General features: G+C 43.7%; 1 protein-coding gene across 1 annotated transcript; it reads right to left on the bottom strand.

Annotated features, from left to right (window-relative positions):
• Positions 1-1,765: 1,765 nt before the first annotated feature.
• On the bottom strand, positions 1,766-15,489 carry LOC111978752 (mitoferrin-2A). Its single transcript, XM_024008987.2, has 2 exons — positions 14,757-15,489; positions 1,766-3,311 (listed from the first exon to the last, which is right to left on the bottom strand). The coding sequence occupies exons 1-2, from the start codon at positions 15,105-15,107 to the stop codon at positions 2,829-2,831; spliced, it is 834 nt and encodes a 277-aa protein (XP_023864755.2). The 5' UTR covers positions 15,108-15,489; the 3' UTR covers positions 1,766-2,828.
• Positions 15,490-17,336: the final 1,847 nt, after the last annotated feature.

The following is a 17,336-nucleotide window of genomic DNA, read 5'->3' as shown; positions in this document are numbered from 1 at the left end:
ATTTTCCATCCCCATGAAGCCATCTATTTTGTGAAGTGCACCAGACCCTCCTGCAGCAAAGCACCCCCACAACATGAAGCTGCCACCCCAGTGCCTCACCGTTTTGATGGTGTTCTTCGGCTTGCAAGCCTCCCCCTTTGTCCTCCAAACATAACAATGGTCATTATGGCAAACAGTTCTATTTTTATTTCATCAGACCAGAGGAGATTTCTCCAAAAAGTACGATCTTTGTCCTTATGTGCAGTTGCAAACCGTAGTCTGGCTTTTTTATGGCGGTTTTGGAGCAGTGGCTTCTTCCATGCTGGGCAGCCTTTCAGGTTATGTCGATATAGGACTAGTTTTACTGTAGATATAGATCCTTTTGTACCTGTTTCCTCCAGCATCTTCACATGGTCCTTTGCTGTTGTTCTGGGATTGATTTGCACTTTTTGCACCAATATATGTTAATCTCTAGGAGACAGAACAAGTCTCCTTCCTGAGCGGTATGACGGCTGCGTGGTCCCATGGTGTTTATACTTGCGTACTATTGTTTTTACAGATCAACGTGGCACTTTTAGCCATTTGGAAATTGCCCCCAAGGATGAACCAGACTGTCAGAAGCTTCTAAAGTTATGACATAATATTCTGGAATTTTCCAAGCTGTTTAAAAAGGCACAGTCAACTTAGTGTGTGTAAACTTCTGGACCACTGGAATTGTGATACAGTGAGTTATAAGTGAAATAATTAGTCTAAACAATTGTTGGGAAAATTACTTGTGTCATGCACAAGGTAGATGTCCTAACCGACTTGCCAAAACTATAGTTTGTTAACAAGAAATTTGTGGGGTGGTTGAAAAACAAGTTTTAATGACCCCAACCTAAGTGTATGTAAACTTCCGACTTCAACTGTTTGTGCAGGCATAAGCTATGGACAACGAAGACAATTGCATTTTATCGATGGTAATTTGACTACCGTGATGAGATCCGGAGGCTCATTGTCATGCCATTCATCCTCCGCCATCACCTCATGTTTTAGCATGATAATGACACAAGGATCTGTACACAATTCCTGGAAGCTGAAAATGCCCCAGTTCTTCCATGGCTTGCATACTCACTAGACATATTACTAATTGAGCATGTTTGGGATGCTCTGGAACGACGTGTACAACAGCATGTTCCAGTACCCACCAATATCCAGCAACTTCGCACAGCCATTGAAGAGGAGTGGGACAACATTCCACAGGCCACAATCAACAGCCTGATAAACTCTGTGTGAAGGAGATGTGTTGCGCTGCATGAGTCAAAATGGTGGTCACACCAGATACTGACAGGTTTTCTGATTCATATTCCCATCTTTTTTTTAAAGACATCTGTGACCAATAGATGCATATCCGTATTCCCAGTCACGTGAAATCCATAGATTAGGGCCTAATTTATTTAAATTGACCAATTTCCTTGTATGAACTTATAATTGTTGCATGTTGCGTTTATATTTTGTTCAATATAATAAAATTAACTTTTCAATGTTGTTTTTATGACATGCACCCTTCACGTGTGTAGCTTGTTTATGTTGGCCAATCAAAGCTTATGCAATGCAATGAGAGTACACCAAATGCAAATTGGAAAAAAATTACAGAATTTAAAGTGAGAATGAGTAGACTACAACAAGCAACCAACAAGTAGGCTGTTGTTTTATCTGAATGGGGTTGGGGAGAAAGCGCAGCATGTGGCCTTAATTAGCCTAGCCAGCTATAGTCAGACAAATAATTGTTGATGAAGCCCCCCCCCCCCCCAAAAAAAAAATCACTCACAGCCGAAGATTAACATTTTATCTTCATCCAATGTCTGACATGTATTTGGATGACGTCGTCGCTGCTCCCTGTGCACACTGAGTGAAAGTGCGCATGTGAAGTTGGGCCATGTAAACCGGATGCAACCCGGATATAGACGGTCCATAAATCGCTGCATGCAAACGCGAGCAGATTATGTTGAAAACAACGGATGGTCCCCACTTCTTTTATACCTCTGTGGCTCGCTCCCATCGCTCACACACGGCCCCCTCCTCAGCTGCAGCAATAGTGCCAGCCTCTCTCCTCACGCAGCAGTGCTCAGATTAAAAACCTTTTTCTGACGCATGTCTGTAGCGTGGACCTGGACACCGTAGCATGGTAAGTAGTCAGTCAGAGGCCCTGGTCTATTTGTGGACCTGGCTGACTCTGCAGAACTCTGACCTCAGAGAGCATACAGACAATGTCAGATCAGCTCCATGGCCAGAAAGACATCCCTCCTACTGCCCTGCTGGGACGGAATTAGCCCCGGCCAACAGCTGATCCACYACCTGAGTGGCTGGTGATGTTTATCACACTGGCAGGTGGCCCAACAAGTTAGATTCAGTCAAATCAAATGTCTTTTATAAAGCCCTTTTTACATCAGTAGTTGTCACAAAGTGCTATACAGATACCCAGCCTAAAACCCCAAAGAGCAATGGAGAAGCAGAGTGGCTAGGAAAAACTCCCTAGAGGGCAGGAGCCTAGGAAGAAACCTAGAGAGGAACCAGGTTCTTAGGGCCTGCTTACTGTACTGGGTATGAGAGAGCCTGAAGTATAGCGCAGGCATTTGTCCCCTCTACTGTCCAGGGGATGGGGGTATTAAGGGTGTGGCACCACCACTCTCCCGCCACTCTGCTCCAGCTGTTAGAACTGGCAGGCTGACTCACCCACACACATAACTCAGTGTCTGAGAGCAAGGTTCATCTAGGTTAGTCCGAGCAGCATCCACTTAGTGTCCAGGGGAGAAGGGGGTCTTCTATCCCTCTCTCTCTGCAGTGTGTTAGAGATTATCTCTACAGGACTACAGCAACATAGCTGTAAAAATACAGCAAAATAGTTTCATTGAATCTTCACTACTTGCTTGAGTTGCTAAAAATAGAATATTGGAAAAACCAAATGAACTGCTAGCATTTACTAGAAAAAACAATGTCATATAGTTATCTTTCCAGGAAGTCAACAAGTAATCCAAAGAGTGGTTGCAGAGAAGTATAGGATTGGTGTGTGCATGTGCTAGTGTGTGATTTGAATGTGTGTGTGTGTGTTTTCCTGGTATACCGTTGGCCAGATGGCTGTTAGCCCCGGGGTGGATGATGTCACCCAGACTTTTCTTCAGTTTCTCGTAGCAGGCGAAGTAGAGGGCGTGCGCCGGACCCGCCCCCACAGCTGTGGCATTCAGCCCTCTCATTGGTCGCCATACACCCTCGGTGGTTATGATTCGCCGAAGAGCATCCATCACATTCCGGTAACGGGCAGCAGGCTCAGGCTGTAGGCTCTGCATACGCGTCTACACAGGGAAGAGAGGTTAGAGGTCACACACCTACTGGTTACCCTATTCATAACCTAACCATAAACTTCCCGCCATACCTAACCTTACTGCAACCATAACATTTAACTTAAAATTTGAGAACTACCATGTTAACAACCAATGAAATCTGAGCAGAGATGGGATGAATACACTGCTAACCAATCAAAACACAGTAAGTAATAAGTCAGTGCTTATACCTTCCACCCGCTAAATATTTTGAAAATGTTGAGTAGTCATGCCCACGCCCAGTTGAATAGAAGGAAGTGTTGAATAACGAGACCCAGGGTCAGAGAGGGACAAAAGCTGACTTCCTGTAAGCATCTGTCCCACCAGCAACACTCAAACAACCTGACTCCACACACAATCCTTATCGTTGGGCCAGTGTCAGGATTCATCCTCTCACAGTACATCTAGTGCTGTGAGAGGCAGAGGGTCTTCTAAGAATGACCACATCACCACAAGCAAAGGAGGCCCTGGGCTCTCACATGCAGATTGTTTTCTGCACTGGTGTGTGCACGCTTTCAAGGAAATGTACAGGGCCTCGGGCCACCGTTATAGGCTGTGGAATTCTAGCCCTGTAAGAGATTTACATGTATCTTCGCAGATTGCTGCCATCTTGAAAAGGTCTTTCCTGCAATATATTTGATGTAAACGTCACAATATGACTAATCTGTGAATAAAAGTGAAATTAAATGAAAACAGTTCCCTCGGCCCTGACACAGGTATACACAGTAACAGTCAAAAGTTTGGACACAGTTACTCATTCAAGGGTTTTTCATTATTTTTACCATTTTATACATTGTAGAATAGCAGTGAAGACATCAACACTATGCAATAACACAGCCCTGACAAAAAAAGTGTTAAATCAAAATATTTWAAATGTTTGATTCTTCAAAAGCAGCCACCCTTTGCCTTGAGAGCTTTGCACACTTTTGGCATTTACTCAACCAGCTTCACCTGGAATGCTTTTCCAACAGTACTGAAGGAGTTCCCACATATGCTGAGTACTTGCTGGCTACTTTTCCTTCACTCTGCTGTCCAACTCATCCCAAACCATCTCAGTTGGGTTGAGGTCAGGTGATTGTGAAGGCCAGGTCATCTGATACAGCACTCCATCACTCTCCTTCTTGGTTAAATAGCCCTCACACAGCCTGGAGATGTGTTGGGTCATTGTCTTGCTGAAAAACAAATGATAGTGGGACTAAGTGCAAACCAGATGGGATGGTGTATCGCTGCAGAGTGCATGCTGGTTAAGTGTGCCTTGAATTCTAAATAAATCACTGACAGTGTCACCAGCAAAGCACCTCCACCATGCTTCATGGTGGGAACTACACATGCGGAGATCATCCATTCCCCTACTCTGCGTCTCACAAAGACACAGCGGTTGGAACCAAAAATCTCAAATTTGGAATCATCAGACCAAAGGACAGATATACACCGATCTAATGTCCATTGCTYGTGTTTCTTGGGCCAAGCAAGTCTTTTCTTATTGGTGATATTTAGTTGTGGTTTCTTAGCAGCAATTCGACCWYGAAGGCCTGATTCACACAGTCTCCTCTGARCAGTTGGTGTTGAGATGTGTCTGTTACTTGAACTCTGTGATGCATTTAAACTCAGCAAAAAAAGAAATGTTCCTTTTTCAGGACCCTGTCTTTCAAAGATAATTGGATTTTTACGAATGAACTTCACARATCTTCATTGTAAAGGGTTTAAACACTGTTTCCCATGCTTGTTCAATGAACCATAAACGATTAATGAACATGCACCGGTGGAACGGTCGTTAAGACACCAACAGCTTACAGTAGGCAATTAAGGACCCAGTTATGAAAACTTAGGACACTAAAGAGGCCTTTCTACTGACTCTGAAAAACACCAAAAGAAAGATGCCCAGGGTCACTGCTCATCTGCGTGAACTTACCTTATGTCTTCTGCAGCATGCCTGAGGACTGCAGATGTGGCCAGGGAAATAAAATGTATTGTCCGTACTGTGAGACACCTTAGACAGCGCTACAGGGAGACAGGACAGACAGCTGATCGTCCTCGCAGTGGCAGACCACGTGTAACAACACCTGCACAGGATCGGTACATCCGAACATCACACCTGCGGGACAGGTACAGGATGGCAACAACAACTGCCTGAGATACACCAGGAACACACAATCGCTCCATCAGTGGTCAGACTGTCAGCCTATTGCGGACAGAGGCTGGACTGAGGGCTTGTAGGCCTGTTGTAAGGCAGGTCCTCACCAGACATCACCGGCAACAACGTCGCCTATGGGCACAAACCCACCGTCGCTGGACCAGACAGGACAGGCAAATAGTGCTCTTCACTGACGAGTCGCGGTTTGGTCTCACCAGAGGTGATGGTCGGATTTGCGTTTATCGTCAAATAAATTAGCTTTACACCAAGGCCTGTACTCTGGAGAGGAATCGATTTGGAGGTGGAGGGTCCGTCATGGTCTGGGGCGGTGTGTCACAGCATCATCGTACTGAACTTGTTGTCATTACAGGCAATCTCAACGCTGTGCGTTACAGGGAAGACATCCTCCTCCCTCATGTGGTAACCTTCCTGCAGGCTCATTTGACWTCACCCTCCASCATGACAATTCCACCAGCCATACTGCTCGTTCTGTGTGTGATTTCCCGCAAGACAGGAATGTCAGTGTTCTCCCATGGCCAACGAAGAGCCCGGATCTCAATCTCACTGAGCACGTCTGGGACCTGTTGGATCGGACGGTGCAGTGAGACCAATTCCCCCCAAAAATGTCCGGGAACTTGCGGGTGCCTTGGTGGAAGAGTGGGGTAACATCTCACAGCAATAACTGGCAAATATGGTGCAGTCCACGAGGAGGAGATGCACTGCAGTACTTAATGCAGCTCGTGGCCACACCAGATACTGACTGTTACTTTTGATTTTGACCCCCCCTTTGTTCAGGGACAGATACAATTTCTGTTAGTCACATGTCTGTGGAACTTGTTCAGTTTATGTCTCAGTTGTTGAATCGTGTTATGTCCATACAAATATTTACACGTTAAGTTTGTTATAAATAAAAGCAGTTGACAGTGAGAGGACGTTTCTTGTTTTGCTGAGTTTATTTGGGCTTCAATTTCTGAGGCTGGAAACTCTAATGAACATATTCTCTGCAGCAGAGGTAACTCTGGATCTTCCTTTCCTGTGGCGGTCCTCATGAGGCCAGTTTCATCATAGCGCTTGATGCTTTTTGCGACTGCACTTGAAGAACGTTCTTGAAATTTTCCAGATTGACTGASTTTCATGTCTTGAAGTAATGAYGGACTGTTGTTTCTCTTTGCTTATTTGAGCTGTTCTTGCCATAATATGGACTTGGTCTTTTACCAAATAGGGCTATTGTCTRTATACCACCACTACCTTGTCACAACACAACTGATTGGCTCAAATGCATTAAGGAGGAAAGAAATGACACAAATTAACTTTTAACAAGGCACACCTGTTAATTGAAATGTATTCCAGGTGACTACCTCATGAAGCTGGTTGAGAGAATGCCAAGAGTGTGCAAAACGCATCACCGGGGGCATACTACCTGCTATCCAGGACACCTATAGCACCCGATGTCACAGGAAGGCCAAAAAGATCATCAAGGACAACAACCACCCGAGCGACTGCCTGTTCACCCTGCTACCATCCAGAAGGCGAGGTCAGTACAGGTGCATCAAAGCTGGGACTGAGAGACTGAAAAATAACTTCTATCTCAAGGCCATCAGCGCAACATAGCTTCAGCGTGTGAATCAGCTWGAAAGATGTGTCGGCATCAAGTAATTGTCTCTGGCCCCCTCCCAGTTAGCTGTAGAGCTCATTACTCCCCGTAAGTCTCACAACTCAATCGCTGGTTGAAAGCAGTTTTCTGCCCCTGCCAAAAKATAGAATTTGTAGATAATTGGCCCTCTTTCTGGGACTCACCTACAAACAGGACCAAGCCTGGCCTGCTGAGGAGTGACGGACTCCATCCTAGCTGGAGGAGTGCTCTCATCTTATCTACGAACATAGAGACTCCTCTAGCTCCACAATGAGATAGGGTGCAGGCCAGGCAGCAGGCTGTTAGCCAGGCAGGCAGCATGCTGTTAGCCAGCATGCTGTTAGCCAGCCAGGCAGCATGCAGTTAGCCAGCCAGGCAGCATGCAGTTAGCCAGCCAGGCAGCATGCTGTTAGCCAGCCAGGCAGCTTAGTAGAGTCTGCCACTAGCACAGTCAGTGTAGTCAGCTCAGCTATCCCCATTGAGACCGTGTCTGGGCCTCGACCTAGGTTGGGCAAAACTAAACATGGCGGTGTTCACCTTAGCAAATCTCACTGGAATAAAGACCTCCTCCATTCCTGTCATTATTGAAAGAGATAGTGATATCCCACATCTCAAAATAGGGCTACTTAATGTTAGATCACTCACTTCCAAGGCAGTTATAGTCAATTAACTAATCACTGATCATAATCTTGATGTGATTGGCCTGACTGAAACATGGCTTAAGCCTGATGAATTTACTGTGTTAAATGAGGCCTCACCTCCTGGTTACACTAGTGACCATATTCCACACGCATCCCGCAAAGGCGGAGGTGTTGCTAACATTTACGATGGCAAATTTTAATTTACAAAAAAAACAGTGTTTTCGTCTTTTGAGCTTCTAGTCATGAAATCTATGCAGCCTACTCAATCACTTTTTATAGCTACTGTTTACAGGCCTCCTGGGCCATAAACAGCATTCCTCATTGAGTTCCCTGAATTCCTATCAGACCTTGCAGTCATGGCAGATAATATTAAATTTTTTGGGTGACTTTAATATTCACATGGAAAAGTCCACAGACCCACTCCAAAAGGCTTTCAGAGCCATCATCGACTCAGTGGGTTTTGTCCAGCATGTCTCCGGACCTACTCACTGCCACAGTCATACTCTGGACCTAGTTTTGTCCCGTGGAATACATTTTGTGGATCTKAMTGTTTTTCCTCATAATCCTGAACTATCGGACCACCATTTTATTACGTTTGCAATCGCAACAAATAATCTGCTCAGACCCCAACCAAGGATCATCAAAAGACGTGCTATAAATTCTCAGACAACCCAAACATTCCTAGATGCCCTTCCAGACTCCCTCCACCTACCCAAGGACGTCAGAGTACAACAATCAGTTAACCACCTAACTGAGGAACTCAATTTAACCTTGCGTAATACCCTAGATTCAGTCGCACACCTAAAAAAAAAAACATTTGTCATAAGAAACTACTTCCCTTGTATACAAAAAATACCCGAGCTCCGAAGCAAGCTTCCAGAAAATTGGAACTGAAATGGCGCTACACCAAACTGGAAGTCTTCCGACTAGATTGGAAAGACATTACCATGCAGTATCGAAGAGCCCTCACTGCTGCTCGATCATCCTATTTTTCCAACTTAATTGAGGAAAATAAGAACAATCCAAAATGTATTTTTGATACTGTCGCAAAGCTAACTAAAAAGCAGCATTCCAAAAGAGAGGATGGCTTTCACTTCAGCAGTRATAAATTCATGAACTTCTTTGAGGAAAAGATCATGATCATTGGAAAGCAAATTATGGACTCCTCTTTAAATCTGCGTATTCCTCCAAAGCTCAGTTGTCCTGAGTCTGCACAACTCTGCCAGGACCTAGGATCAAGGGAGACACTCAAGTTTAAAAAAAATACTATATCTCTTGACACATTGATGAAAATAATCATGGCCTCTAAACCTTCAAGCTGCATACTRGACCCTATTCCAACWAAACTACTGAAAGAGCTGCTTCCTGTGCTTGGCCCTCCTATGTTGAACATAATAAACGGCTCTCTATCCACCGGATGTGTACCAAACTCACTAAAAGTGGCAGTAATAAAGCCTCTTGAAAAAGCCAAACCTTAACCCAGAAAATATTAAAAATGATGGGCCTATATCGAATCTCCCATTCCGCTCAAAAAAAATGTAGAATGTGTTGTGCAGCAAATCACTGCCTTCCTGAAGACAAACAATGTATACGAAACGCTTCAGTCTGGTTTAAGACCCCATCATAGCACAGACTGCACTTGTGAAGGTGGTAAATTACCCTTTAATGGCGTCAGACCGAGGCTCTGCATCTGTCCTAAGCTCCTAGACCTTCGTGATGCTTTTGATACAATCGATCACCACATTCTTTTGGAGATTGGAAACTCAAATTGGTCTACACAGACAAGTTCTGGCCTCGTTTAGATCTTATCTGTCGGAAAGATATCAGTTTGTCTCTGTAGATGGTTTGTCCTCTGAGAAATCAACTGTAAATTTCARTCTTCCTCAAGGCTCCGTTTTAGGACCACTATTGTTTTYTCTATATATTTTACCTCTAAGTGAAAACATTATGTTTCTGAATGAYAACTTTCCCTGCTRTGCGGAMRAAACACAGCTGTACATTTCGATGAAACATGGTGAAGCCCCAAAATTGCCCTACCTGGAAGCCTGTGTTTCAGACATAAGGAAGTGGATGGYGGCAAATGTTCTACTTTTAAACTCGRACAAAACAGAGATGCTAGTTCTAGGTCCCAAGAAACAAAGAGATCTTCTGTTGGATCTGACAATTCATCTTGATGGTTGTACAGTCGTCTCAAATAAAACTGTGAAGGACCTCAGCGTTTCTCTGGACCCTTCTCTCTCTTTTGACAAACATATATCAAGACTGTTTCAAGGACAGCTTTTTTCCATCCACATAACATTGCAAAAATCTGAAACTTTGTGTCCAAAAATTATGCAGAAAAATGTATCCATGCTTTTGTCACTTCTAAGTTAGACTACTGCAACCCTCTACTTCCCGGCTACCCGGATAAAGCAATAAATAATCTTCAGTTAGTGCTAAACACGGCTGCTAGAATCTTGACTAGAACCAAAGAATGTGATCATATTACTCCAATGCTAGCCTCTACACTGGCTTCCTTAAGGCAAGGGCTGATTTCATGGTTTTACTGCTAACCTACAAAGCATTACATGGGCTTGCTCCTACCTATCTTTACGATTTGGTCCTGCCGTACATACATACACGTACGCTACGGTCACAAGACACAGGCCTCCTTACTGTCCCTAGAACTTCTAAGCAAACAGCTGGAGGCAGGGCTTTCTCCTATAGAGCWAAATTTTTATGGAATGGTCTGCCTATCCATGTGAGAGACGCAGACTCGGTCTCAACCTTTAAGTCTTTATTGAAGACTCATCTCTTSAGTAGGTCCTATGATTGAGTGTAGTCTGGCCCAGGAGTGTGAAGGTGAACGGAAAGGCACTGGAGCAACGAACCACCTTGCGGTCTCTGCCTGGCCGTTTCCCATCTCTMCACTGGGATTCTCTGCCTCAAACCCTATTACAGGGGCTGAGWCACTGGCGTACTGGTGCTCTTCCATGCCATCCCTAGGAGGGGTGCGTCACTTGAGTGGGTTGAGTCACTGACKTGATCTTCTTGTCCGGGTTGGTGCCCCCCCCTTGGGTTGTGCCGTGGGGGAGATCTTCATGGGCTATACCCTGCCTTGTCTCAGGATGGTAAGTTGATGGTTGGAGATATCCCTCTAGTCGTGTGGGGGCTGTGCTTTGGAAAAGTGGGTGGGGTTATATCCTGCCTGTTTGGCCCCGTCCGGGGGTATCGTCGGACAGGGCCAGTGTCTCCGACACCTCCGTTCTCAGCCGCCAGTATTTATGATGCAACAGTTTGTGCCTCGGGGGGCTAGGGTCAGTCTGCTATATCTGGAGTATTTCTCTTGCCTTATCCAGTGTCCTGTTTGAATTTGAGTATGCTCTCTCTAATTCTCTATGTCTCTCTTTCTTTCCCTCTCTCAGAGGACTAGGACCATGCCTCAGGATTACCTGGCCTGATGACTCCTTGCTGTCCCCAGTCCACCTGGTCGTGCTGCTGCTTCAGTTTCAACTGTTCTACCTGCGGCTATGGAACCCTGACCCGTTCACCGGACGTGCTACCAGAACTGTTGTTTAAAACTCCTGAGATGCTGACCTTTTGCACCCTCTACAACCACTGTGATTATTATTATTTGACCCTGCTGGTCATCTATGAACATTTGAACATCTTGGCCATGTTCTGTTATAATCTCCACCCGGCACAGCCAGAAGAGGACTGGCCACCCCTCATAGCCTGGTTCCTCTCTAGGTTTCTTCCTAGGTTCTGGCCTTTCTAGGGAGTTTTTCCTAGCCACCGTGCTTCTACACCTGCATTGCTTGCTGTTTGGGGTTTTAGGCTGGGTTTCTGTACAGCACTTTGTGACATCAGCTGATGTAAGAAGGCCTTCATAAATACATTTGATTGATTAACAGCCATCACTAACACAGAGATGCTGCTGCCTACATACAGACTTGAAATCATTGGCCACTAACAAATGGATCACTTGTCACTTTTTTAATTACACTTTAATAATAATGTTTACATATCTTGCATTAGTCATCCCATATGTATATACTGTATTTTATACCATCTATTGTATTTTGCCTATGCCGGTCAGTCATTGCTCATCCATATATTTATACGTACATATTCTTAATCCATCCCTTTACTTAGATTTGTGTGTATTAAGGCAGTTGTGGAATTGTTAGATTACTTGTTAGATATTGCCGCACTGTCGGAACTAGAAGCACAAGCATTTTGCTACACTCACAATAACATTTGCTAACCATGTGTATGTGACCAATAACATTTGCTAACCATGTGTATGTGACCAATAACATTTAATTTTAAGCTGTCATCAAGGCARAGTGTGGATACTTTGAAGAATCTCAAAGATATGACTTGTTTAACACTTTTTTGKTTACTACATGATTCCATATGTTATTTCATAGTGTTGTCTTCACTATTATTCTACAATGTAGAAAATAGTAAAAATAAAGAAAACCCTTGAATGAGTGTCCAAACATTTGACTGGTACTGTATATGGACTCTTACTGACAGTTGTGGCTGCTTCGCGTGATGTATTGTTGTCTCTACCTTCTTGCCCTTTGTGCTGTTGTCTGCTACAATGTTATGTTTCTACCATGTGGTTGTCATGTTGTGTTGCTACCATGCTATGTTGTCATGTGTTGCTGCCATGCTATGTTGTCTTATGTCTCTCTTTATGTAGAGTCTCTATTGTCGTGATGTGCGTTTTGTCCAATATTTTTAATCCCAGCAGGAGGCCTTTTGGTAGGCTGTCAATGTAAATAAGAATTTATTCTTAACTGACTTGCCTAGTTATATAACATTTAAATAAAAAAATGTAGCCTTTGGTATGGTTTTGTATTGCAGAGAGCTTGCCCGGAAAGAGCATGTCTAATCTCAACCTTTGGATTGAGTGTAAACAACAAGTTACGACATTATCTCTACTGTGCAATCTGTCACAACCCCTGCAAGCTATTTTACAAGGATTTTTAACTGTGTTTGTGTCAGTGCTAGTCCACTGGGGTCAGCTGTCAGCTTGAGCTAGGTCTCCTCCATCTGTACAGATCTGGTAATGTGTTTAAAAGTAGGGCCAGTTAATGCCATGTTGTTTGACAGGTGACATGATTTATAGATCYGTAAGTCTGTGTAGCATCTAGCTCAGGCTGCCCTTCCCCAGCAGGCAGACAATTTCACTGTCTGGGCTGCACCTCAAAACTCTAAAGATACATCCTTGCTTCCTCTCCTCCGTTTGTACGGATCTGAAAACACAGTATATGTGAAAGGAACATGATGACTGGATGCACACTGGGAACATCCTTTGTTTCAACTGTCCTTTCATGTCATTGAAAAGAGAGGAGACAGGGAGAGGAAGCCACTTCTGACTATTGAGACACAGCCCAAGTTGTTTGCRCAGCACTTGGAGCAGAGGTGGGAACTACAGCTGGGAAAGAAGATGAATCTCTGCTTTGTTCTGAGAGAGCCCTGCTCTCCCACCTGCCACAAACAGTTGACTCCTCTCCCTACCTACCATACCACTCTCACGCTGTTGATCTGTCTCTGCATAGCAGTAAACAATCATTTCAATCAAGGACCAACTCATGACTATCTCTACAGCAGGGCTCTTCAAGCACACCCGATTCTAATAATTAGCTGGTTGATAAGGTGAAACAGGTTAGTTACAACTGGGGTTGGAGCGAAACAATACACGAGGGTAGCTCTCCAGGAACAGGGTTGGAGACCCCTGYTCAACAGGGACCACAAGATGGGAAGAAACCAGACATTGGCATGGCTCATGGGCTACAGCCCTTTACAGAGTATATCTAAATCATTGAGTGGGCTTGTCAAAACTGCACAGACCAATGTAATTTATCATCTCTTGTTTACATAACACCCGAGTCATCCCAGCTAAGTACATAATCCTAAACTAATTTATAGTCTTATGATAACATAACTTTTCTTAAATGTGTGCAGTGGTAGAGCAAACTTGTCAGCCAGAATTAGCACAACATAGTAGCATTGTACTCTTAATCCCAGAACATCTAGTCCTGTATTTTCCGTAAACAATGAACAGTTCCACCCCACCTAAATCCTGCTAGCCAGGCAGCAGTTAACATTGCCTTAGAAGACCACACCAGCGTTAATGCATTCTCTGCCTAGTTAAAAGCTCGGCTATGTTTTTGGTGCTGCAAAGTGTAGACTATTTTGACAGAAGATAGTTTCACCCACCTATGGGTTCTCTTCTTGAATAGGGTGAACGTTCCGAAATACAGGGAAGTAGTTAATAGTAGTATGTACTAGTATGTAAATAGCGCTGTCCCGGCTATCAATGCGCTGTACATTGGTAACGTTATGCCTTGACTTGTATGTACAGGAGGGGCACACGTGCTGCTTCGTGCCAACTGGCTCCTTCCTCAAAGCAAATAACACAACTTCTCGTTTCATTTTAGAAGTATCAAAATAGCTTCCAAAATTTGCCCATGAAAATACGGAATAAAGTAGCTAGCTAACATTCATTGTCAAACTGATAAGCCTAACCTATTATYTAGTAGGGGCTAGCTCGCTTGCTACTAGCTAATCAACATTGACCCCCAGGCTCGAGCTGATGCACAGGCCGACCTTGTTGGTTTGGTTAGTTAGCTAACGTTAGCTGAAATGGCTTTTTAACTAAGCAGGTGATGCTAACAACTGCAACATACACTGTTCGCTAAAMGTTTTCATATTAACTCCAATTACATCCTGTACGCCAAAGTTATTAACCGACTACCGAAATTATGCCGACTAAATAATTCGCAGTGGATGAGAGTTAATTGGCATGTTAAATTAGTTTCCTAGCTGAAATGCAAGCCTGTCCGGTTCGACCTTGCCTCGTCTGTGTTGAGACCTGCCAAACTTATTGACAAGTTGAAGCCACATGTCATGACGAGCCAAAGGAATGTCCAACCCTCATGTGCCCAATTTCCAATATCAGTTAGTTACAACTAGTTTACGTCTAAACGCTAGCCCAGCATAGCCTACCACGTTACCTTGACACAGTCGATGGGGAACATCAGGCAATGCTCCATGATCCCAGCCACTGCTCCTGCAACCATGTGGGTGCTGGTCGAAGCGCCCTGCGGCAAACCTTCATAGTCGGGTTTTGAAGTATCTGCTAACGTTACTTCAGGGGGGCCGCCACTGAACTGAATTACACTCTTAATCTCGGCCTCGCCTCCGATCCTGGGAGACAAACTCCCAACGAGGCTCTCCGACACTCCCCATATCCTTCCCCCGAGCCATCGGACCTCTGCGCCGGCTGAGGCTCCAGCAACCCCGGCGTCCCCGCCTGCTCTCTCTGCTGTCATCCGACGTCTTCTCAATAAACCATCCGCTTCCATTGGAAACACGATGGACAGTCTTTATGCCCAAATGGCACTCCGTTTAAAGCGATTTCGTGTTCCCGTTTGTAGTTAGTTTTTTTTACATTCCCGTCCCAGATGTTTACCGGTCGAACAGTTTCCACTCCTGGCCTCAGTCCCCAGGGCGGACAACACCACGCAGTGTTTGGGACACACTCTGACCGTTTGACGCTGGAGGAAATGGGAACCGCCCATTGACAGAATTTCGACCTATTATAGATTTTTCTCAAATATAAATGATGTGTGTGTGATTTGAAATGGCTCATAACAAATATTTTCTAATACATGCTATTTTGTTAATCAATGTATATTACAAGTTGACAGGTTTCAAAAGTTGTGTTCTTGGATAACAACCTCTAAAGAAGGCGGGAACAGAATAAAAAAAACGATGTTATGATTGGATAACTCGGTTGACGCCGTTGTTTTTTTCTCCCCTCTGAGGCGTAGTAGCCTACCCATGGTATTAGCCTGGAAAAGCTTGTCAAGGACAATAGGTCATGACTAGGTCGCAACTTCTGCTCAAAAACAAATACGGCCAGATGGAATGTATAATAYCGGTAGTCAACTCAACCAAAGGCAACCTTATTTACTCTATTCTTTTCCCATGTCTCCTTTGTGATATAAGACTATATCTTGGGTTTATTGAGATGCAACAGATGGCAACGTTTCTTATTATTCATTCAATAGTGCTARCGTAATTGTATGTATTTCCACTTACCTTTCTTTTCAAGGATGTAGTTTAGTTTATTTATATACTGTTATATAAATGCAACATGCAACAATTTCAACGATTTGACTGAGTTACAGTTCATAATAAGATATCAGTTAATTGAAATGAATTCATCAGACCCTAATCTATGGATTTCACATGACTGGGCAGGGGCGTAGCCATGGGTGGGAGCCAGACCCAGCCAATCAGAATGAGTTTTACCTCACCAACGGGCTTTATTACATACAGAAATACTCCTCAATTTCATCAGCTGTCTGGGTAGCTGGTCTCAGATGATCCCGCAGGTGAAGAAGTCGGATGTTGGCACGTCGTCTGCGGTTTGAGGCCGGTTGGACGTACTGCCAAATTCTCTAAAATTAAGTTGGAGGCGGCTTATGGTAGAGAAATGAACATGAAATTATCTGGCAACAGCTCTGGTGGACATTTCTGCAGTTAGCATGCCAATTGCACACACCCTCAAAACTTGAGACATCTGAGGCATTGTGTTGTGTGACAAAACTGCACATTTTAGAGTGGCTTTTTATTGTCCCCAGCACAAAGGTGCACCTGTGTAATGAAAATGCTATTTAATCAGCTTCTTGATATGCCACACATGTCAGGTGGATGGATTATCTTGGCAACGGAGAAATGTTCACTAACAGGGATGTAAACAAATTTGTGAACATAATTTGTCAGAAATACGCTTTTTGTGCGTATGGAAAAATTTGGTGATCTTTTATTTCAGCTCATGAAACATGGGACCAACACTTTACATGTTGAGGTTATATTTTTGTTCAGTATACTAACGTCCACATTTTTCATTATAGCTTGATCCCTAAAGACCAACCAAGGCTTACTACCACATTTCACATGAGGGAAATTCCACAGTAATTAAATATCCTCTCCGAATTAAGATTGAAAGATATCTGCAAAAATAATGGGTCATCAGCTAGGACATTACCAAATCTATTTTGGGTATTGAACTACAATATGTGAAGTGTGTTTACACCCGGTAACAGAATTGCYGTAATGGAATATCAACATGGAGCCCTGATCTATACTACACAGAAATGCATCAATAATGATATGAATTTCATTCTCTTCACGGTGATGTATCCTAAATAGGTACACTACATTGTAGTGTACTCATATCTAGTGTGCTCTATTGTGTACTGTACATAACTCTACTATATTCTACTCTACTGTACAGGATTGTACTGAACTATTATTTTCTTTACTATACTGAACTACACTCTATTTTCTGTAATGTACTGTAATGTACTGTACTGTGCTGTCCAAACGTGTTAAACATATGTTTGGGTAACCTCGTCCCCAGGCTATTGCGTACAGCACATACACAGTGCATTCAGAGACCATTCAGACCCCTTCACTTTTTCCACATTTTGTTATGTTAGAGCTTTATWCTAGAACTGATTTAAAAAAAATAATGTCTCCTTAATATGCACACAATACCCCATAATGACAAAGCAAAACAGGTT

The sequence above is a fragment of the Salvelinus sp. IW2-2015 genome, linkage group LG18 (genome assembly GCF_002910315.2).
Source record: "Salvelinus sp. IW2-2015 linkage group LG18, ASM291031v2, whole genome shotgun sequence".
NCBI lineage: Eukaryota > Metazoa > Chordata > Actinopteri > Salmoniformes > Salmonidae > Salvelinus > Salvelinus sp. IW2-2015.
This window is presented reverse-complemented; position numbering and strand designations above follow the sequence as displayed.